The sequence below is a fragment of the Microtus oregoni genome, unplaced genomic scaffold, assembly GCF_018167655.1.
Source record: "Microtus oregoni isolate MIOR12 unplaced genomic scaffold, Mior012 000009F_ref0000495, whole genome shotgun sequence".
Lineage (NCBI taxonomy): Eukaryota > Metazoa > Chordata > Mammalia > Rodentia > Cricetidae > Microtus > Microtus oregoni.
Window position 1 is genome coordinate 41,264,815 of NW_024543068.1, and position 24,391 is coordinate 41,289,205.

General features: G+C 40.0%; 1 protein-coding gene across 5 annotated transcripts in view; it reads left to right on the plus strand.

Annotated features, from left to right (window-relative positions):
• Nucleotides 1–24,391, plus strand: part of Hectd1 (HECT domain E3 ubiquitin protein ligase 1) — a 91,681-nt gene that overhangs the window by 43,846 nt on the left and 23,444 nt on the right. For 3 of the 5 annotated variants that reach the window (XM_041658719.1, XM_041658721.1, XM_041658723.1), the window contains 10 exons: nt 1,119–1,265; nt 3,056–3,150; nt 4,792–4,897; nt 10,645–10,779; nt 11,921–12,060; nt 12,341–12,664; nt 14,075–14,241; nt 14,333–14,509; nt 18,282–19,118; nt 19,723–19,944. In XM_041658719.1, coding sequence (XP_041514653.1) covers nt 1,119–1,265; nt 3,056–3,150; nt 4,792–4,897; nt 10,645–10,779; nt 11,921–12,060; nt 12,341–12,664; nt 14,075–14,241; nt 14,333–14,509; nt 18,282–19,118; nt 19,723–19,944 — 2,350 coding nt within the window. The remainder of the gene's footprint in view (nt 1–1,118; nt 1,266–3,055; nt 3,151–4,791; nt 4,898–10,644; nt 10,780–11,920; nt 12,061–12,340; nt 12,665–14,074; nt 14,242–14,332; nt 14,510–18,281; nt 19,119–19,722; nt 19,945–24,391) is intronic. The other 2 variants (XM_041658722.1, XM_041658720.1) reach the window with 2 other exon arrangements.

Sequence of the window (24,391 nt, forward strand, 5' to 3'; positions counted from 1 at the left end):
AGTGTCTTAAGCTGCATGTAGAACTAGAGCTGAGTTATGGATGGTTATGAGCCACCACATAGGTGCTGGAAAGTGGAGTTATAGGTGGTCATGAACCATCACATTGGTGCTGGGAATTGGAGTTATGGGTGGTCGTGAGCCACCGCATAGGTGCTGGGAAGTGAACCCAGGTTAAGAGCAATAGGTGCTACTACTGAGCCATTTCTCCAGACCCCAGGTTTTATGTTGTTAAATCTTCAAAAAGACATTCTGGAGACAGTGGCAGGTGGATCTCAATGAGTTCAAGTCCAGCTTGATATATAGAGGTAGTTCCAGGACAGTCAAGGCTACACAAAGAAACCTTGTCTCAAAAATACCCTCAAAAAGAGGGAAACTTTGATGCTACATGAAAATTATATGAGGATAAAATTTCACTGTCCCTGAAACGGTTTGCTTGCCCAAAGCTATGTTTGTTTCTTTTCACATTGTATGTGGATGTTTTGCAGTATTGCATTAATCAGGGAGGTTTCAGCAGAAATGAGGTGGTGTAGCAGGATTGAACAGGAACTGTATGACTTAGTAAAGCCTAAATGTTAGGGCCAGAGATAGCTCAGGCGCTATTGGCGCATGCCTTTAATCTCAACACTTGGAAAGCAGAAGCAGGTGTATCTCTGTGAGTAAAAGGGCAGCGTGGTCTACAGAGTGAGTTTTAGGACAGCCAGCCAGGGCTACACAGAGAAACCCTGTCTCAAAAAAAAAATAAAATAAAATAAAAAAAAAATAAAAAAAAGAAAGAAAAAAATAGGGGGAAAATAATCTGGCACCCAGGTTCTGTGGCTCACAATCACCTTTCATTTGGCTCTGGGGAGGTTTAAGCCCTGGGTCTCCACGGACCCCAGCACACAAGCTTCCTAACCACTACCACACACATAAATAAAATACTTTCTTACAAAAATCTCTAAAAGATTTAAAGTAGGCTTTTTACAAACAAATATTGGTAACTCACTAGAAATAATTTGCTTTAGTAATATGAGCTTTAATGCAATGTAATTTTAATCCATTATTGTGGTGATTCGTGGCATATGTTATTTTCCTAAGGGCTGTGTTTTTACATTGTCTTCATTATTTTTTTCTTTCAGTGTATTGAAGGTGAAAACACTTGGCGAGATTTAATGAAGACAGCTTTAGAAAACCTAATTGTACTTCTGAAGGATGAGAACACAATTTCACCATACGAAATGTGTAGTAGTGGTTTAGTCCAGGCTCTTCTTACTGTTTTAAATAATGTAAGTTTATTTAGTACTAGAAAACAAAAACATAATAAAGTTTCAAAAGATGTGTGTGGTTAATGCTTTTGCTAGATTGACTTTAAGTATTGTTATTTAAGAAATATTTTAAAACTAAGTGAATGTTAAATGTTAATATTTCTGATTACTTTCCCTTTAAGTTACATGATTATGTTAAAGCCAATTGAATGAAGTATTTGAACCTATTTGATTTTAAGTTCTCCAGTTTTATTTTGTTTGTTTGTTTTTTGAGATAGGGTTTCTCTGTGTAACAGTCCTAGCTGTCCTGGAACTAGCTCTTGTAGACCAGGCTGGCCTCAAGCTCACTGAGATCCATATGCCTCTGCTTCCTGAGTGCTGAGATTAAAGGTGTGTGCCTTCACTCCTGATTTTCACTTTAATTTCCAGAGTTTCTTTGTTTTTTTTCTTGGGGTGGGGTGTTGAAACAGAGTTTCTCTCTATCCTCGGATGCCTCTACCTCCCAATTGCCTGTGCCACCACTATCCAGCTTAAATCTTTTATTTTTATTTGGTGATAAAGTTCATATTTCCTTTTTTTCTTTTTCTTTTTTCCTGCAGTTGTTCAAAGGAAAGTTCATATTTTTTTAAAGTCTTTATTTTCAGTGGGTCTCATTCATAAGTTTTACCATTTGTATTTTCATTTACAGAAATTATAGCAGTAATTGGTAAAAGTCACTAATTAATATTTATGAAGCCCTGATTTTAGTGGTCTTTTTTCCCTAAACTCATTGAAGTAGTTTAGTGAAAATGGAAATGATTGATTCTCATACAGTCTGAAGTTACTGGGTCTACTTTGGAAAGCACTAATAATAACATTATTGGTGACCCCCTTATGACATCAGTGAAGAAACACACCTGCATGACGATCACTGCCTACAGAAACACCTGCTTGTCGATCACTGCCTACAGTCAAACACCTGCGTGTTGATCCTGCCTACAGTCAAACACCTGTGTGTCAATTACTGCCTACAGTCAAACACCTGCTTGTCGATCACTGCCTACAGTCAAACACCTGCGTGTTGATCCTGCCTACAGTCAAACACCTGTGTGTCATTTACTGCCTACAGTCAAACACCTGCTTGTCGATCACTGCCTACAGTCAAAAACCTGTGTGTCAATCACTGTGTACAGAGGAACACCTGCATGTCAGTTACTGCCTACAGAGAGACACCTGCTTGTCGATTAACACCTTCAGAGAAACACCTGCATGTCGATCCTGCCTGTAGAGAAACACCCTCTTTTCCATTACCACCTGCAGAGAAACATCTGCGTGGTCAATCACTGCCTACAGAGAAACACCTGTGTGTCGATCACTGCCTACAGAGAAACACCTGTGTGTCAATCACTGCCTGTAGAGACACTTGTGTGTTGATCACTGCCTGCGGAGAAACACCTGCATGTAGATCACTGCCTGCAGAGAAACACCTGCTTGTCGATCACTGCCTGCAGAGAAACACCTGCGTGTCAATCACTGCCTGCGGAGAAACACCTGTGTGTCAATCACTGCCTGTGGAGAAACACCTACATGTTGATCACTGCCTGCAGAGAAACACCTGCTTGTCGATCACTGCCTACAGAGAAACACCTGTGTGTCAGGCCTGCAGAGATACCTGCGTGCCTACTGAGCCTGCAGGAATTTTTTTTTTAATTGAAAGCCTGAATGAGTAATGAGCTTACTGAAATTGTATTGATAACTTATAATTTATCGCTTCTGATAAATTAAAGTCTATAAATATGCTTTTATTTTACCTACTTTCTGTTTTTCTCTAGAGCATAGATTTGGATATGAAGCAAGATTGTAGTCAACTGGTAGAAAGAATAAATGTCTTCAAAACAGCCTTTAGTGAAAGTGAAGACGATGAAAGGTAAACTCCAGAGGCTGTACAGTATGTTTATGCTGTGCAGAGTTGAAATACATATGTTCTTCCGCACAAGGCAATCACCCTACTCAGTGAAAGTAGCTTGAAAAATGTAAATGAAAAAATTGAAATGTTATTTGAATCTAGTAAAAGAAAGTAAGCCATTTGTGTCAGGACAGCAGCTGTTTAAGATACAGTCAGCCACATGCTTTTTGAGGGCAGCATGGACTACATAGTAAGCATCTGTTCCACAGTTATAAAAAGCTTTATGTGGTGGTTCACCACACATTTGTAATCCTATTACTTAGGAGACGGCATCAGGAGGATTGAGTTCAAGACCAACCTGACTAAATAAAGAATTCCCACCAGTTGAGCATTGGTTAAATGGGTGATATTATTGGCTGGTTGTTAGTTCTTTACCTGTGACATGGATACTCTATCCTTTTGTAGGGACATATAGTTAAAATCCCTCTAGAAGAAATTACGCACTGTCATTTCCTTCAAAATAGAATGGAATGCGGTCTTCTGGGTGTATAAATAAAAGCAGGTTGGCCATTAGTGGTGAATTGTGTAAGCTGGATTTTGGGGGTATTTATGGTATATTGTACTGTTTTTTTCTATTTTTGAATGTTGTGGAATTTCTATAATAAGTCACATTTCACTGAAGTGTATATTGTATCTTTGTGGGTAGCAATTGAAATGTTTCTGTGTTCAGCCAGGTGTAGTGGCAACATGTATGTAATCTGCACTAAGGAAGCAGAGGCAAGAGAGCTGAGCACTGGTGCCTTACCAAACCCTTTCTCCACACTTCCCCAAATGAAAAGACGAAGAAAAGAAAATGTTACTGCCCTAAATGTAGCACATATTATTGCTCTCTAAATAGTTAACTTTACATTTGCTTTGTATTTAATTGAGAATTTCATTAGTCTCTTATCTTTGGGTATATATAAGCACAGATTCCTTCGAAGGTCAGAAGAGGACATCAGATCCTCTGGAGCTGGCTGCACAGGTGGTTGTGAGCCCCCAGGTGTGAGTGTGGCAACCAAACTCAAGTCCTCTGCAGGAGCATCACTTTATCTGCTCAGCCATTTCTCTAGCCCATGTGTGTGACTCTGAAGCAAAGAAATTGAGTTAGGAGAATATCTCTGGAGTATTTCCCACTGCTCATGATTGCTAAGGTCTTTGGGATCTGATTTCTTTATATATATATATATATATATATATATATATATATATATATATATTTACTTATTATGTATACAGTGTTCTGTCTGCGTGTATGTCTGCAGGCCAGAAGAGGGCACCAGACCTCGTTACAGATGGTTGTGAGCCACCATGTGGTTGCTGGGAATTGAACTCAGGACCTTTGGAAGAGCAGGCAATGCTCTTAACGACTGAGCCATCTCTCCAGCCCCTGGGATCTGATTTCAATCCCTGGATACACTCGCTGGAGTGAGAGAACCAGCTGCTGGACGTCATTGTCTGACCTTCTGATTGGTCACACAAATAATTAGCTGTAAGCAAGGAATTGTCTAATACAGAAATTGTCTGATACAGAGAGCTGAGGGTTATGTGAATTTGGTAGTTGAGACTTTTATATGAATATTTGCACACAGTTACATAAACGCTCTCATTCTGTCTTCACAGCAGACCCGCAGTTGCATTAATTCGAAAGTTAATAGCTGTATTAGAATCTATTGAACGACTACCTCTCCATTTGTATGACACACCAGGATCCACATATAACCTCCAGGTAACCGTGAAACAGCCCTTTATAACTGAGTGCATTTAGGAACAATGATATACTTCCTTTTTATTTTAATACATGCCTTTGTTTATATTGGATTAAGAAAATTTTAAGCATATTTTAAATTTCTAATTGAAATGCCATTTGATTTTTTTTTTTAAGATTTATTTATTATGTATACAATGTTCTGCCTGTATGTATGCTTTCAGGTCAGAAGAGGGCAACAGATCTCATTACGGGTGGTTGTGAGGTAACATGTGGTTGCTGGGAATTGAACACAGGACCTCTGGAAGAGCAGCCTGTGCGCTTATCTCTTCAGCCCAACCATTTGATTTTTTTAAAAGAAAGATTTATGTGTATGAATGTTTCACATTCATGTAAATGAACTACATGCATGCAGTACTAGAGGAGGCCAGAAGAGGGCATTGAATTGCCCTGTCCCATTTTTTAACTTGAAAAATCTAACTAAATGTTCTAAAAATTATAAATTGAGCCTGGTCTGCTATAAGAAAAAAACAAGATATAAGGAGCAGACAGTAGCACAGTTTTGGAGGCTGGACATTTGTATATAACTGCATGGGCAGATTTGGTGTCTGATAAGGGGTTTCCTCTAACCACGTGTTCCACTGCTAAGGAGAATGAACACATTCCTGTATTTTTTTTATCTTTCTTTCCTTTCTTTTTGAGATAAGGTCCAGGCTGGCCTGGAGCTCAGAGAGACCCCCCCCCCCCCGCCCCTTTGTCCCTCTGCTGCTGGCACTACAGGCACGTGTCACCATGCTTACCCTTCTTTCTAATCTCTGATTTCACCTCATCACCTTCCAGCTCCTGCTTACTTGCACAAACATTCAGACTGATGTCTTATCACATCTCTTTATTGGCTGTCTGTGTTGAGATAAAGAAAAAAATGAAAGTATTTAAAGACGGAGGCTTGTTTTTCTTTTTCTTCAGACTGGGTCTCACGTCTACGATGTCTTCAAACTCACTGTGTAGTTGAGAATGACTTTGAGCTCCTCCTAACCCATGTGTTCAAATTAAACTCTTTTTGTTGTGTTGTTTTGTTTTCTTTGAGACAGGGTTTCTCTGTGTGACAGCTCTGGTGGTCCTGGAACTCACTCTGTGGACCAGGCTGTCTCTGCCTCCTAAATGTTGGGGTTAAAGCTGTGTGCCACCACTGCTTTGCTCAAATTAAACTCTTTAAAAATCATTTTAGTGATTGGGTGGTGGTGGCTGCACAAGCCTTTAATTCCAGCACTTGGGAAGGCTTGGGAGGGAGAGGCTGGCGGACCTCAGTGAGTTCAAGGTCATATCTAGACCTGAGAATAGTGCCGTTTACCCACAAACGTGTGGGTATAGAGCTGACCACTGTAGCATGGGCAGCATACCAGCAGCCCTATCCCAGCATAGTTGTTGACAGGTAGTTTCCCAACTAGGAGTGGGGTCTTGTGAACCCCCCATTCCCTCCATGCTGGAGTATTGACTTGATCTCATGTACGTGGCATGGAGCAACCACGGTTGTTCATGACAATTGCCTGTCATGTCCACAAGTGTCTTTCCTAGTCCTTCCTGACCCCTGTGTCTTCTAGTCTTTCTGCCCTGTATTCTTCCGTGTTTTCTGAGCCTTGACTGGGAGTGATAATAGATGTCTTCTTGGGGTTAGCATTCCACAGTCTGGTAGTCTCTGTACTTTAGTCACTTGTGGTTCTTTGTGTATTAATCTCCGTCCACTGCAAAAATAAGTTTCTTTGGGGCTGGAGAGATGGTTCAGAAATTAAAAGTACTGACTGCTCCTTCAAAGGTTCTACGTTCAGTTCTAGCAACCACATGGTGGCTCATAAACCATCTATAATGAGATCTGGTGCCCTCTTCTGACAGAACAATGTATACGTAATAAATAAATCTTTGAAAGTGTGAGACCTGGATTGAGGTCCATGAGTGTTTGTTTTTCCTGTCTTTTTCTTCAGATGCTTGAATTACATATGTGTCATGTGCTCACCTTCCTCATATCCTTCTTTATCATTGATTAGAGCCTTCAAAAGCCTTTCCTCTTTTTATTAATCATGTGGTTTTCTTCTCTTTTCTTTTTTCTTTTGGTTTTCTCTGATTAAGGTTTCTTTGTATAGTCTTGGCTGTCCTGGAACTAGCTTTATAGACCAGGTTTGGCCTTGAACTCAGTCAGAAGATTCCCCCTGCCTCTCAAGTGCTGGGATTAAAGGCATGTACCATCATCACCCCAGCTAATCACATGGGTTTATGGCATAGTTCTTCTCTTTTAGAGATATGATATGTCCCAATCATTCTTTCCATTCTTTTGCTAATAGCTAAAATCTGGATATGGCCAAAAAGAAAAACCAAATAAACAAAAAATCACATTTTCTTGATGAAAGCCTTGATCTGTATCACAATACTATGTGAATTACTTTAGTATTTCCTAGAAGGTCCTTCTTTAATAATAAATTGTGCTTTTATTTAGCTAATTCTGTATGGAATAGTTACAGTGTATGGAGTAGTTTCTTTCAAATTTGGCTTTTATAAATGAGCTAATGATTTACTTTACCAAAGCAACGGCTACTCAAAGCCAGAGAAGTTTTTGTAACTTGCAAAAACTCACTTGTTACATAGAGATCATATTTCATCAAAACAAAATAAAAGACAAAACGTGCTTAAGTTACTAAAGTCACTAGACTCCAACACTGAAGAACTTATCCCTCCAAGGCTTCTCAGTATGATTGTAAAAATACAAAAAAAGATGGAGGACTTCTTTGTGTTTCATTGATATGATTTCTTTTTTTTTTTCTTTTTTTTTTTTTTTTTGGTTTTTCGAGACAGGGTTTCTCTGTGGTTTTGGAGCCTGTCCTGGAACCAGCTCTTGTAGACCAGCCTGGTCTTGAACTCACAGAGATCCGCCTGCCTGTGCCTCCCAAGTGCTGGGATTAAAGGCGTGCGCCACCACCGCCCGGCTATTGATATGATTTCTAGGGACAAATATATTGTCCATTGTTTTTAGGCTTTATCCTTCCTGAGTGAATTGAAGGATTGTGGTACCTGTGGTCAGGCAAGGGCTGCGGATTAAAGACCACATGGAGACGTTGGTCACTCTTGAAGCAAGAATGCCAATTTTATTATACTCCCAGACAGCGGATATAGTGCTCTCCTTGACTGATGGCCGAGCCCTAGCTCTGTGGATTTTCTACTGCAAGCCCAACAGAAACCACTTCTTTGTTATCAGGAACTCATGAGGGTTCTGTGCTCAGAGCAGCTGCAAGCACAGGAAAACAAACTGTTTACTTCAGCAGGCAAGGGGTCATAGAAGATTCAGAGTCTGAGGGCCTGCAGCTCCCAACAGAGGATAGTCTCAAAGATTAGAAATTCACTTTCTGTAATCATTATAGGAGTGCCAATGTCTTCAAATTTTTTTAAATGTATATGAGTATTATGTCTGCACCTATGTGTGCCATGTGCATGTCTTACGCCTGCAGAAGCCAGAGGAGGGTGTTTAATTCCTTGAAACTGGAACTAAAGAGGGTTGTCAGTTTCCATGTGTGTTCTGGGGAACAAACCCTGGTCCTCTAGAAGAGCAGCAGATAGTCTTAATGTCTCCCAGTGTCTTTTATTTCATACTCTTTCAGTGTTTTTGTTTGTTGGTTTGATTTTGGGACTGGATTTCACAGAACCCAGGCTGGCCTTAAGTAGGTGAGGATGACCTTGAACTCCTGATCTGAGTGACAGGTGTGAGCCACCACGCTGGGTTTCTGTGGTGCTGGGGATTACCCAGGACAAGTACTCTACTGGCTGAGCCACAACCCAGCCCTGTATGTTTTTTCGTTTCAGAAGTTTGTATAAAACCCAAAGAAGAAAGATCAGAAATGTGCCGAATATACAAGTAGCCAGTGTTTCTGTAAGACTTTAGATTATGCAGAAACAAACCTTGTTAAAATTGGTTTCATACTAAAATGTGTCAGACAAAAAATTACCTTGTCTTTTTAAGTTTATTAGATGCTGGTATCCTAGCAGCTGTTGCTGTGGTGAGATATTCCAGTTAGCTGATTGCAAACAATTTAGGGGAGAAAGGGATAACGGACTATGATTCCAGATTCCAGTCCACCCTGGGGGGTGGTCTCAGAAGCGGGCCTTGGCACGGCTGGTCACAGCCCCTCACACTCTCGCACTCATGCTCCTGCCTGCTTAGTCAGGCAGCTTCCTTCACTCTGAAAGTGTTGCTGCCACAACTGGGCCAGCTCTTTTTCTATCCGTTAAGACAATCCCCTGTGAGCGGTCTCTAGGCCACACTCATTTAGACATCTCAGTGAAGGCTCTCCTTCAACTGAGTCTAAGTTCTCGATGCTAACACTGAAAACTAACTTTCTTGAGCTTGAGAGATGTCTCAGCAGGTAGAGACATTTGCCATCAAGACTGGGAACCTGAGTTAATTCTCCAGGACCCACATGGTAAAAGGAAAACTGATTCCCACAGGTTGTTTTCTGACTACCACATTCCCCACCCCAACCAAATAACTAAATCTAATAAAATATTTAAAAAGGAAACGCTCCCCTCACCCAACCATCAACGCCTGAGGCAGGTGCAAGGCTATCCCTGACAGCCACTAGCTGTGACAGGACAGCAGGCCCTGCACCTCAGCAGGGCACCACCATAAAGCTAACCCTGTTAGCACAGGTGTAGGTGAGCCAGCTTGTGTTGTGAGCATGGGAGAGCTGTCCCCAGTACCCATCCTCCTACTTCATCTATGCCCTGCGGATCCAGAGCTGCAGGATCTCCACAAAGTGAGGATCTAGCATTGGTGGTGTAATGATACCAGAGGCCTCGAACTAGACTCTGCAGCGAACACTTAGAAATAAAGATTGGACAAAGGAGTCTCTGGCGTGACTCACTGTGTCACATTGCAGCTTCCAGAACAAAAACCTAACTTAAAGAGCCAATGAGTGCTTGCTGCCGAGCTTGATGTGCGTTTGATTCCTAGAATGCATGTGCTGTAGAGAGGCTTACGCCTGTGAATTGGTTGTCCTCTTGATCTCCACTGTGCGAGGGTGCGCTCTCACATACACAGATAATAAATGACGGACACTATGAAAGGTTCACTAGCCTCGGGTTATACATGGTGTGGTTGCAAAGGAATAAGTTGATTAGCTTCTTAACTGTAATATATGACTTAGAAGCTATATATTTCATCTACTTTTGTTTTTTGGGGGGATTGGTTCTCACTATGTATCTCTCTATAGACCAGGCTGGCCTCAAACTCATAGAGATCTGATTGTCTCTGTCTCTCTAGTGTTAGGATTAAAGGCATGCACCACCATACCTGACTCTGTTTGTGAATGTACTTTGTAATTTTACTTATAAGTAAATATAAAATATATAAGCATATATAGATATAGATATATAATATATTTGAAGTTTGGAAATTCTAGTAAGTTACTTTTCCCCTTGATAATCACTGTCAATCATTAAACCTTTTACAAGTCATGTAGAAACATTTATTGATCTAAGTCCTTGGATTCTTTTTTTCCTTTATTTTCTTGAAGCCTGATTTTGTAGGTCACCCAGTCTGGCCTCAAACTCATGGCAATTCTCCTGCCTCTTTTTCCCAACCACTGGTATTGCAGATATGCCACCACTTCTGGCTTTATCCTCCCATTATGACTGTACTTTTTAATAAACTTATTTGTTTGTGAATCATTTTTATTATTCTAACAGAGACGCATGTTTTCTGACGACTGTTGATTATTTCTGTGTAGATACTCACAAGAAGATTACGCTTCCGGCTGGAACGTGCCCCTGGTGAGACTGCGTTGATAGATCGGACTGGCAGAATGCTGAAGATGGAGCCCTTGGCTACAGTTGAGTCTCTGGAACAGTATCTGCTGAAAATGGTGAGCTCCTACCTGGCAGGGTCTTCTCAAGTGGGCGTTCTCCACATTGCTTTAACCGTTTGTCATAAAGAAAATGCATATACAGAGTATGGTAATATAATTGCGCCCAGTGATTCTGTTTTTAGAGATACTTTAGAAAATAGTATTACCAGCACCTTGAACATAAAGATGTTTGTTTTATTTATTTACTTACTTATCTCTTATGTATACAACATTCTGCCTCCATGTATGCCTGCATGCCAGAAGAGGGTGACAGATCACATTACAGATGGTTGTGAGCCACCATGTGGTTGCTGGGAATTGAACTCAGGACCTTTGAAAGAGCAGCCAGTGCTCTTATTCTCTGAGCCATTTCTCCAGCCCAAAGATGTTTATTAAAGGTCATCTGATATTGAAGAAGTACACAAAATCTTAATACTAACAACAAAAAAAGCCCTAGAACAATTGCAGATGTGAGTCACTATACCTAAGCTTTTATTTTTAATAAAGAACTAATTGTGACAGCTTGTTCTTTTTAAATTTTTTTTAAAAACAATTCATTTATTTGTTATGTATAGTGTTCTTCCTGCGTGTTTCCCTGCAGGCCAGAGGAGGGCGCCAAATCTCATTACAGATGGTTGTCAGCCACCATGTGTTTGCTGGGAATTGAACTCAGGACCTTTGGAAGAGCAGGCAGTGCTCTTAACCTCTGAGCCATCTCTCCCACTCTTGACAGCTGCTTCTTAATTTGAATGTTCTATAACTTTAAAGGTTTTTGAGACTAGTGAGAATGGAAAATGTTTTTGTATACTGTTACGATATCATTTTATAATAAGGACTTTTTTCTATTAGAATAATATCTGGGATGTACTCTGTTTTGGTAAGTGGCTGAGCGATATCGTTCACATGTAAAGTCCTGAGTGCAGTTCTCCAGCATTGCAGAAACAAATGCACAGGCCGACCATGTGGCTGATCGTGGAGCTCTGTGTCTGTGGGGCATTTTATTATTTTATATAGTCTTCACGTGCTTAACTCCTGGCTAGGTGATATTTTTCAAATGTCATGTTATAACACAGCTGACTTTGAAAAGGTTGGAAAGGGTGGCTTACTGTTTATTCAGAAGGAGTTCAAGGTGACAGTCTTGTGTGTTTACTTTATTTAGGTAGCAAAGCAGTGGTATGATTTTGACCGATCCTCATTTGTTTTTGTTCGAAAATTAAGAGAAGGCCAAAATTTTATATTTCGACACCAGCATGATTTTGATGAAAATGGAATCATTTACTGGATTGGGACAAATGCAAAGTAAGTTATTTCCTGTCAGCTAAAATGACAGTGCTTAGCTGGGAGAGTAAATTATTAGATACGCATTGAACGTTCTTCTACTGAAGGAATTTATCTTATATGTTAAATGGCCTTCAGCTGGCTGTGTTGTCAAGGGTAACCCTGGATTCCTGTCCTCCTCTGCTTGATTCCAGGAGTACACCGTCATTCTTAGTTTGTGACTGGAATTAAGAGCAAATGTGAACCAATGCGAATTGCATTAATGTTGATTTCTCCTTTTTTAATTTTGATTTTTGTATAGAACTGCGTATGAATGGGTAAATCCTGCCGCGTATGGACTTGTGGTAGTAACGTCATCAGAGGGAAGAAACCTGCCATATGGTCGCTTGGAAGACATACTGAGTCGTGACAATTCAGCTTTAAACTGTCACAGCAACGATGACAAGAATGCCTGGTTTGCCATAGATCTAGGTGTCTGGGTAATACCATCGGCATACACACTGCGCCATGCTCGTGGCTATGGAAGGTCTGCACTGAGAAATTGGGTTTTCCAGGTATCCAAAGATGGACAGAACTGGACTTCTCTGTATACCCATGTTGATGACTGCAGTCTCAATGAACCAGGGTTAGTTGAGGAGTCTTTGTAAATTGGGGAACTCAGTAAAGAGCCTTGTTTATTTTTATAGTTGTGTATTGTAGAGCTCTGTTTTTTGAAATATTGAAACAAGATTTTCTTTGTAAAAACAAATCACTTGATATGTAGTGTAGACATTGACATTTTGAAATACTGGCTGTATTGAAAATGCTAAAGTATCAGTAGGGGCCAGCAAGGTGGCCCTTGGGTTAAGGCCTTTGTTGCCTAGCCTCATCATCTGACTCTGAGTCACAGAATCCACAGCTCCGAACTCTAACCTCTACAGATGAGTGTCCTTGCACATATGTTTACACACACACACACACACACACACACACACACACACACTCACACACTCTAGGAGCTGGAGAGATGACTTAGCAGTTAAGAACACTGCCTGTTCTTCCGGAGAACCGAGGTTCAGTTCCCAGTAGCTTTAGAGCTATCTGTAACTCCAGTTCCAGGGGGCCTGACACCTTCACACCAATGCACATAAAGTTAAATTAAAAAAAAAAAATTCTCGGTCTGGAGAGATGGCTCAGTGGTTAAGAGCAATGGTGTTCTTCCATAGGTTGTGAGTTCAATTCCCAGCAACCACATGGTAGCTCACAACCATCTGTTATGATATCATTATATCTGGCGCCTTCTTCTGGCATGTGAGGATACATAATAAATATATGTGTTGTATACATAATAAATAAATAAATCTTTAAAAAAAGACATAAAAATTCTCTAAAAGAAAAAATTTAAATACATTTAAAATGGCAAGAATTTACAAAGATTTCATTTTAAAGATTTTTTTCCTTTTAAATATTTTCTTTGCTGTATGTATTTTGCAAATCAGATCTTTTGACACATTATAAACTAAGTATTTTTTAAAATTTCGTATTTAATTTATTAGCCATTTTTAAATCAATTTTGTTTTCTGAGACAGGCTCTCACTGTATAATCGTTGATGGCTTGTAACTCACTGTAGACAAGGCTGGCTTTGAACTTATAATGATCCATCTGCCTCTGTTTCCTGGGATTAAAGGCATGTGCTACCCTGCCTGGCTTTTTTTTTTTTTTTTTTTAGTCAAATTTTAAGTGGGTATTAAGGGGATATTCTAAAGTTTTTTATTGTGTAAGAAAACCTTCTCACTTCCAACTTTTTTTCCATGTGATTTCTATCTTTTTTTTTTTTTTTTTTTTTTTTTGGTTTTTCGAGACAGGGTTTCTCTGTGGCTTTGGAGCCTGTCCTGGAACTCGCTCTGTAGACCAGGCTGGTCTCGAACTCACAGAGATCCGCCTGCCTCTGCCTCCCGAGTGCTGGGATTAAAGGCGTGCGCCACCACCGCCCGGCGATTTCTATCTTTTTAAAATCACATATTTTCAAATACTTTCTGTCTATTGCATCCACAGATCAACTGCAACTTGGCCGCTTGACCCAGCGAAGGATGAGAAACAGGGGTGGCGCCATGTGCGGATCAAACAGATGGGGAAGAATGCCAGTGGACAGACGCACTACCTCTCGCTCTCTGGATTCGAGCTCTATGGCACTGTCAACGGCGTATGTGAAGACCAGCTAGGTAATGAAAGCACACGAGACTTTTCTAAGTATTTACAGCTGGTTATTGAAAGTGTGACCTGGCTTCTATCTCCCTAATTCTGATCTCGTAGGGAAAGCAGCTAAAGAAGCAGAAGCAAATCTTAGAAGGCAGAGGCGCCTCGTGCGCTCCCAAGTCCTCAGGTACATGGTTCCCGGAGCACGTGTTATCAGAGGCCTTGACTGGAAGTGGCGAGATCAGGATGGCAGCCCTCAGGGAGAAGGCACTGTCACAGGGGAGCTGCACAATGGTGAGTGGGGCTTCGGACGCTTGGTGTTGAGGTCATGTGTTAAATGATACTACAGCTATTTCTTCTGTCTTTGGACAATTTGTAAATCGCATGACTATGTCAGACCTTTCTAGAACTGATAATAATGATTTCACATTAAAATGAAAAAACGAAGCTGGCCTTAGTGCCTTACATCTTTATTCTCAGTACCTGGGAGGTAGAGATAGCAGATCTGAGTCTGAGGTCAGCCTAATAGTTCCAGGCCAACCAGAACTTCATGCTTGAGACTCCTTCTAAAAATTAAAAACTTAATGGGGCTGGAGAGATGGCTCAGAAGTTAAGAGCATTGCTTGCTCTTCTAAAGGTTCTAAGTTCAAGTCCCAATAACCATCTGTTATGGGGTCTGGTGCCCTCTTCTGGCGTGCAGGCATACACACAGACAGAATATTGTATACATAATAAATAAATAAATAATAAATAAATATTTTTTAAAAAAATTAAAAACTTACTTAGAAATGAACAAACAAAAAACTTACTAGATTTTGATTAAAATCTATTTGCTAGTATTGTAGAATGATTATTAAACTAGTACTAAATATCTTCAAGATACATTCCTTCTCTTGTTCCTTAGTATATTGTTGTCAAGGTACCAGTAAATCCTGATTGTAATTTTCTGTGTTTTTTCTTAGTAGTCTCAGGATTTAGGTAGTGCCTTTTCACTGTATTTAAAGACATGTAAGGAAAAAAAGAATTAGTGTTCAATAGAGCAAAGACTAGGAATACAGTTTCTTGATCTCTTAGTTAGTTTGTTTAGGGGTGCTGGGTCTACCACCCTCTGGAGGAGTTTAAACTTCCTTCTTTAGTAGGACTAACTGTGCAAAGCAAGTACGTTCATTTTGACCTTTGTACTGAGCATTTAAAACTATAAAATGTTTATATTCTTGTTTCTAAATATTTAAAGAGCTATAAGGAACATGGGCTCGGGAATTTCGCTCGGTTGGTAGAGTGCCTGCCTACTGTTCATGAAGCTCTGAGCTTGATCCTCAGCCCTGCATAGCCAGGCCTGGTGGTGTTCCTGGATTAGAGATCATGTCTCTAAAAATAAAAATCAAAGAAGATAGAACTTAAAATAGTTAATGTTTGGTTTTATAAAGTATTTACTTTAATGTGATTAAAAAATTTAATTTAAATACTTTAATAAATAAGTTAATATTGTTTAAAAAAAATGGAAATTCTTTGAAAGTCACCACAAACATTTCTGTAGCATTCTATAGTTGACGGAAAACAACTAAAATCATAGTAGGCTTGCAGTGAGATAAAATGTAAAATGTAATATGGTTGAGATAACAAGAGCACCATTCAGATAAGATATCAAAACATTATTATTTTTTAGGTGGCTTATTCTTGTTAGTTTCCGTTATAAATTGAAGTGTGTGGGTTACTAAGAGGATGTTAGCTACTGACATGGGATACAGTTCATTCTTTTCTGAATGGAGTCAGCTAATACAAACACATGAGAAAATTAGAATGTTCGGGCTGGAGAGATAGCTCAGAGGTTAAGAGAACTGGCTTCTTTTCCAGAGGTCCAGAGTTAATTTCCAGCAACCACATGGTTGCTCACAATCATCTATAATGAGATCTGGTGTTCTCTTCTGGCATTCAGGCATACATGCAGGCAGAACATTTTATACATAATAAGTAAATAAATCTTTCCCCCAAAAAAGCAAATTTGAATCTTCATTTCAGAGCTTACAACTCAAGAAAGACACACGTTTCTTATCCTTCAAATGTTACAGTGCAATTTTGGCTTCAAACATGTCGCAGAGAGCTTTTAACGATCAAATATAATAGCCACAATAGGTAATTTTTACTAATCCTGTCTTTTTAATCTGTGTTTGGGTGTAGAAATAGTTTGGGTATCATCTCTGTTCACCTTTTTGACATTTTCTCAAACCTAATATGAACGATGCACACTTTTTAGTATAGTCCCACATTCTTCCAGTCCTCTCCTTGCTATCTGAAGTCTCTGTTGGTAGAACTATCCATTGTTCACTTGTTCTACAAATTTATAAAGATACTTAGTTAAACTTCATCTATTCAGTGGTCAAGGCAAAATATGATTCACCTGCCTTCTGGATAAAACGTATTAATATGTTATTGTATAATAATTGTTCTCATACCTATATATGAAATACTTATGTAATTTGGATATTTCAGTATACATTGGTACCAGTGCAGTACAGATCTTTATTTACTATTGGGATAATGTTTTGAATCTTTCCTTTTCTTAGACTTTCTCTGAAGCAGAAGAGATAGTTTAATGTTGGGTCTTCAAAAGTTATTTCAGCATATAAATACAAATTGGAATAATGTTTCGGCTTATGTAGATTTGGGGTGGTCAGTTTTTCTTTTGAATGCCTCTTGAACAGATAATCTGCAGATGGCTCAGTGCTCCTCTGAGCTTCATAACAGGAATTTCGTGTGTGGTAGTGTGTGGTGTGTCAGTGCTCGGGTACTGGAACTTGCTTAAGCTCTGGCAAGCTCAGTGCACGTCTACATCTTAATGTAGGTAGTTAGCTCCTAGGAAGACTGAAACCTATTAGTTCCCTTCCTAATCTATTATTTTTTTTGTTTTGGAATTTTATTATCCTTTAAATAAGAAGTAACATATTTCGAATAGAAGTAGATATAGATTAAAAAATTTAGAATTGTTACTAGCTTTAGTTTATAAATTCTAAAAGATCTCAACCTGCTTTAAAATTGTTTCTAATAGGGCTGGAGAGATGACTCAGAGGTTAAGAGCATTGCCTGCTCTTCCAAAGATCCTGAGTTCAATTCCCAGCAACCACATGGTGGCTCACAACCATCTGTAAAGAGGTCTGGCGCCCTCTTCTGGCCTTCAGGCATACAGACAGAATATTGTATACATAATAAATAAATAAATATTTAAAAAAAATTGTTTCTAATATGTTTTTGGGCTGATTCAAATCTAGTAAACTTAGCCATAAGATATAAATAGCCAATAAGCTTTGAGAACACAGCTGAAATGCCAACTTATTTTCTTTGTGCAAGTAACCTAAAATTTCTATAAGTGACACAGGAATGTCTTACCTGTCACTTTCAGGATTTATTCAACCTTAGAAATTAATTGTGAGTTAGCACTTCTTCATAGGAAGAACATTTGTTCACATAGTCATATTAACAGTTCAAAGTTTTTCACTTGTTGAATTTGAAATCTCAGTTCTTTCACATTTAAAGAAATTGCTCCTCAGGTGGGGATATAGCTCAGTGGTAGATGCTGTATGTGCTAGGCCTTGGATTTCATCCCCAGAACCATTTGAAAAGATCTCCCCCTGTCCATTTTAACAGAATAGATACAAATACCACTTTTACAGTGTTTTTAAATATGGCCAGGTGGTGGTGGCCCAAGTCTCTGAGACCAGCCTGGTTTACAGAGTGAGTTCAAGGACAACCAGGGGCTACACAGAGAAACCCTGTCCCTAAAAACCAAACCAACAGAAGACTATCACAGTCTTGGGATGTACAGAGATAAATGTAATACGAGGAAGAATTTTCTAGGTCTCCAGAAACCTTGTGTATACTGTGCATTCTTTTTCCTAGTATTATTTTGTAAGGATTAAATGGATCTCAATAGTATGACAGACTGTAAGTGGTTAGTAATGCCGCAAGTGCAGCAGCACTGACGAATCGCCGATCCCACGTTGTGGAGCTACTGTCTGACACGCTCCTCTCTGCTTTCTGCTGGGTCTCACAAACTCCTGTCCCTTTCCAGGCTGGATTGATGTCACCTGGGATGCTGGTGGCTCAAACTCTTACCGTATGGGCGCAGAAGGAAAATTTGACCTCAAGCTTGCACCAGGGTACGACCCTGATACAGTGGCATCACCCAAACCTGTTTCATCCACTGTTTCAGGCACAACGCAATCATGGAGCAGCTTGGTGAAAAACAACTGTCCAGACAAGACGTCTGCTGCTGCAGGCTCCTCAAGTAGAAAAGGAAGCAGCAGTTCTGTGTGTAGCGTGGCCAGTAGCAGCGACATCAGCTTGGGTTCGACCAAAACGGAACGGAGATCAGAAATTGTAATGGAACACAGTATAGTTTCAGGAGCTGATGTACTTGAACCAATTGTTGTTCTTTCATCTGCTGAAAACGTCCCTCAAACAGAAGTAGGGTCATCTTCCAGTGCAAGCACCAGCACCCTAACAGCGGAAACGGGAAGTGAAAATGCGGAGAGGAAGCTAGGCACTGATAGTTCTGTCCGAGCTCCTGGGGAGTCTAGTGCAATATCCATGGGGATTGTCAGTGTTAGCTCTCCTGATGTTAGTTCAGTATCTGAATTAACTAACAAGGAAGCAGCTTCACAGCGCCCCCTTAGTTCTTCAGCAAGTAACAGACTGTCAGTGAGTTCCTTGTTGGCTGCTGGGGCCCCTATGAGCTCCAGTGCAAGTGTACCTAACTTGTCCTCGAGAGAAACGTCTAGCCTGGAGAGTTTTGTAAGGAGAGTGGCAAACATAGCGCGGACTAATGCCACGAACAACATGAACCTAAGCCGAAGCAGCAGTGATAACAACACTAATACCCTGGGGAGGAATGTGATGAGCACCGCAAGTAAGTGAGCTCTTCCTTCTGGGGCCAGTGCTTCCACCCCGGGGACACAGCATCAGGGTGTTCTGGTGCAGCCTTCAGCTGCTGTTAGCCGTGCTAGACACGACATCAGGTGCAGCACCTTGGTGCTGGGAAGTCAGGTTCTGAAGAGTCTCAGTTTTAAGAATTCAGATTAGCTTGTATTTATAATAAGTGATTAAGCAACAAAATTACATGACAAAGTAGATGACTATTAAATATTAAATAGTGATGCTATATAGTAGTATAGCTTTCACTTACTCCTGTGTTCATTTTAGCTTCTGAAAGCTATCTAATTGTAATGTAAGTTATTAATGGGTCCAAGTAATTCCCATAGAAATTACAGTAAAATTACTTGTTTTATTTCTCTTTTTGTAAAAGCTAGGCTTTAAACATTTTGAAGATAATAGTGTTTTTTAAAATGGTAGTTTCCTTAGTTGGTTTTTAGTTGGGTTCCCAAAGTTCTTGCTTTTCAGTGTTTTCATTATTAATGTGTTTCATGGTGTTTGGAAAGCTGTCTTGTGGGTTTTTTTCTGAGGTTCCTACAATCCTATGTATTTTAACTGATTCGCTTCATTTTTATTTTTAGCTTCTCCTCTTATGGGTGCTCAGAGTTTCCCTAACTTGACCACACCTGGTACTACATCCACAGTGACAATGTCAACATCCAGTGTTACTAGCAGCAGCAATGTAGCTACGGCGACAACAGTTTTATCAGTGGGTCAATCGTTAAGTAATACTTTAACCACCAGCCTCACGTCAACCTCTAGTGAGAGTGACACGGGTCAGGAGGCTGAGTATTCCTTATATGGTAAGTTACAGTATGGAGGTTGTGCATTGGCATTGGATGTGTGTTATATATGTCGTGCTGTGCTTTATCCTTGGTGATATGGGAGCTTAAGGGAAGGTCTCGCTTTGTAGTCTTAGGTGGTCTAAAACTATGTAATTGGACTGGCCTTAAACTCAAGGAAGCCACCTGTCCCTGCCTCCTGACTGCCGGGATTCAACTTGTGCACTGTTCTCAGATCTCTATAACCTTCCATATAAATGTCCTCATAGAATATGAAAACTCATGGTGTGGAGTATTACAATTATCTGATTATATGGGTTGGAGAGATGGCTCAGGGTTTAAGAGCACTTGTTGGTCTTGCAGAAGATGTGGGTTCTCGTCCCAATACCCACATAGCACCTCATAGCTGTCCATAACTCCAGCTCCAAGGGACTCAGCATCTCTTCTGACTTTCAAGGATATGGCATGTGTGTGGTACACAGACATACATGCTGGCAAAAAACAAAACAAAACAAAACAAAAAACGCATAAAATGAATTTTTTTAATTTAGAGGAGTGGGGGAAATGTTTACCTCAATAAAAACAGTTGAGATCCACCTGCCTCTGCCTCCCGAGTACTGAGATTAAAGGCGTGCACTGGCTGAAAGCTCTGAAGTTTTGTTTTCATGGCATCTGTACAGTATTCAGAGACAAAAGCTATTTGATTCTTTCAGTGTTTTTAAAAAGTAACTGGAGAGAGGGCTCAGCAGTTAGGAACACCTACTGTTATTGCAGAGGACCAGGTTCAGTTCCCAGCATCCTCGGGGCAGCTCACAAACATCTGGAGCTCCAGCGAATGGATGCCCTCTGCTGGCCTCTGAGGCACTTGGCATGTTTGTTTCACCCATGCATATATTCAGGCAAAACACTAATACAGATTGTTTTTTATAGCTTAAAAGAATTTGTGGATCTTTTATCATATTAGAAAAAAATTTTAATAGAAAATGTAGAGTCCCTATCGTCCAGACCTGATCAAGTATATGTCTGGTGCGCGTGTGTGTACACACACGCACAATACACAAAAGGGAATTAGGTCTTTCAGTCAGTTCTTTTACTCGGTAAATCTGAAAATATATCCTAATACTAAATGTGTTTTTACAACACTTGAGATTACTACCAATATTCCACTATGGGATTATCATGACAAATTATATACTTTTTTTTAAAGATTTATTTATTGTGTATGCAACATTCTGCCTCCATGTATGCCCGCACGCCAGAAGAGGCCCCCAGATCTCATTACAGATGGTTGTGAGCCACCATGTGGTTGCTGGGAATTGAACTCAGGACCTCTGAAAGAGCAGCCAGTGCTCTTAACCACTGAGCCATCTCTTCAGCCTCCAAATTATATACTTTTTATAGTTATAACTTTTTCCTTCCCATAAACATGTGTGTACAATTTAGGATTGTATTGCTGGGAATGTCCTCAGGATCAATTCCTTAAAAAGTAATTACTTACAAAAAAGCTATTTACCTGTCAAGATGAATTCAGTGCCTTTTACCACCCAGCCCTTGGTCATGTTGCCTGTTTTTTCCCTTTGGCCGTCCCAGGACTCACAGGCTAGGTGAGCGAGTGCTTTGTCCTTGTACTATATCTTCAGCCCTTAGTTCTTTTTAAAAAATAAGTTTTGATAATTTCAAATATTAGAGTTTATATAAAGATATATTTTAAATACTTTTTACTGTACACTTCTTTAATGGGGTTTCTTTTTTTCCCTATAATATTGTCTCTTCTAAGCCAAAGATTTGATATGATTTTTTTTATGAAAATCATTTTTCTTAATTTCTTGTTTTGTAAATTAAATGTGCAAAATTTGGTGATTATTTTATCAAAGTCTTATATCTTATATCAAATTCTTTGAGGTAGTTATTTTTATGGAGACTGTCCCTTCACCCTCGTTTGTTGATGCAATAATTTTAAGCTTTAAGATTTATTTTTCTTTGTACATGTGTGTATGCACACATGAATATGGGTATTCATGGAATTCAGAATACATGATATTAGATCCCCTGAAGCTAGAGGTCCAGGCGGTTGGGAACTGGTGCTGGGGACCGAACTCATGTCCTTTGCAAGAGTTCTTGTTCGTGGTAGTGATAATCCTAAAATTAATGAGGCTGTGAATCTTTAATCCCACCACTTGGGAGGCAGAGACAGGCAATTCTCTCTGAGTTTTAGGGCAGCCTGGTCTACAAAGCCAGTTCCAGGAGAGCTAGGGCTACACAGAGAAACTCCATCTCAATTTACCCCACCCCCACCCCGAAACAAAAGGGGCAGCTGTGGGTATGCCAGTGTGAAAGGAAGTAAAGTGTAGGACTGTTGGCCAGGCAATGCTGGCACACGCCTTTAATCCCAGCATTCAGGAGTCAGAAGCTGGTAGATCTCTGAGTTCAAGGCCAGTCTGGTCTACAGAGTGAGTTGCAAGACAGCTAGGTCTGTTACACAGAGAAACCCTGTCTTGAAAAACCAAAACCAACCAAACAAACAACAAAACAAAATAAAAGTATTAGATGATAAAATGACTCTCTCTGCTCGTCACCCTGCATGGAGGATAAGGGTGACGGCAGACTTCAGATTGCCATCCAGTGCTGTGGAGTCACATCGTTGCAGCATAGACTTTCTACTCTGAGAGGCATAGTGTGGTTCTGCAATATCAGAAAATTTCAGTAGATGATGTTAAGAGTCTGTGCCTGAAAACCCAGTCTGAAGGTGTAAGGGTTTGTTTTTTGAAGAGCCAGTTACATTTGCAAGAGCTCCTGTACATTCCACATAGCCCCTCACGTATGCTAAGGGGAATATAGTCCGTTAATGATGTGGGAGTGTCATCTATCTGTTGCTTTCATTGGTTAATTAATAAAGAAACTGCTTGGCCTTTGATAGGCCAGCCCTTACGTGGGTGGAGTAGACAGAACAGAATTCTGGGAGAAAGAAAACCGAGTCAGGCAATCGCCATAGCTCTCCTCTCCAAGATGGATGCAGGTTAAGAATATTCCTGGTAAGACACCACCTCGTGGTGCTACACTCATTAAAAATGGGTTAATCTAGATGTGAGAATTAGCCGATAAGAGGCTAGAGCTAATGGGCCAAACAGTGTTTTAAAAGAATACAGTTTATGTGTAATTATTTCGGGGCATAAGCTAGCCATGTGGGAGCCAGAACACAGCCCCGCCACTCCATACAACACGTTAAACCTAGAATACCACTGATTGTAAGACACACCATGTTTTTAAATGTCACTGATGCTAAAATTGTTGCCAGTCGTGCTGGGACTTGTCAATAATTACAGGACACATACTGGCTTCATAATATTAACTGTTAAAAAAATGTTTACCTCTTTAAGTAGAATACCATGATACTTCTGAAATCTGATTATAAAGCTTTTGTCTCTAAGGTCTGTAAATGCGAGTTGCTAAATATTTTTGGATAATCTGATGTCCTTTTGGAATATGTATTTCCATCTTTGCTTAGTTCTAGTATTGAGTTTGTGACCTCACCCTCCCTCCTGGGGTCTGCAGGTGGATGCCTTTCAATATGCAGACCAAGGTGCTAGAAATGTTAGGCACATGACAGATTCATTTTTCCGGGCAGTGGTGGTACACGCCCCTTCCGTTCCAGTACTTGAGAGGCAGAGGCAGGTGGATCTCTATGAGTTCAAGACCAGCCTAGTCTACAACAGCTAGTTTCAGGACAGCCAGGCTGTTACACAGAGAAACCCTGTCTTGAAAGAGAGAGAGAGAGAGAGAGAGAGAGAGAGAGAAGAAAAGAGTTTGTATTCCTTTTATACAGCTAGTAAACACTTCTCTTGTTTAGCCTCATTATTATCCTGCTGTTTGTTTTTAGTTGTCTTAAAGAACAGCTTGTTAGTGTCTTTATGTTGGATGATATAAATTTGATACATACTTTTAAAAATTGTTCATTATTCTTTGTGTGTGCATGTGATACATGTATGTGGAGGTCAGAGGACAACTTCCAAGCATCAACTTTTCCCCTCTGCTGCAGATTTTAGGGATTGGACTCAGGTTGTCAGGCTTGTCTGTCAAGCATTTTTGACACACTGAACCTTCTTGCTGGTCCTTGTTTTGTTTTTGAAAGAAGCTTACTGTAGTTCCGGCTGACTCTGAAGTCATGATTCCCCTGCTTCCACCTACTGAGTGCTTGTATTACAGCTATACTATACACCATCACTTCAACATGACCCAGTCTGCACTGGAGAGATATCCCTAAGAAAGAAGACGATGAAGGGGATATGCTTACTCTGTAACAAACAGATACTATTCTTAAGTCGTCATTGTCATTAAGTAACGTGCCAGCTCTAAGCTTCATTCTTTTTTTTTTTTTTTTATTATATTATGTGTATAGCATTCCTTCCACGTGTGCCTGCAAGCCAGAAGGGGGCGCCAGGTCTCATTATAGATTGCTGTAAGCCACCAT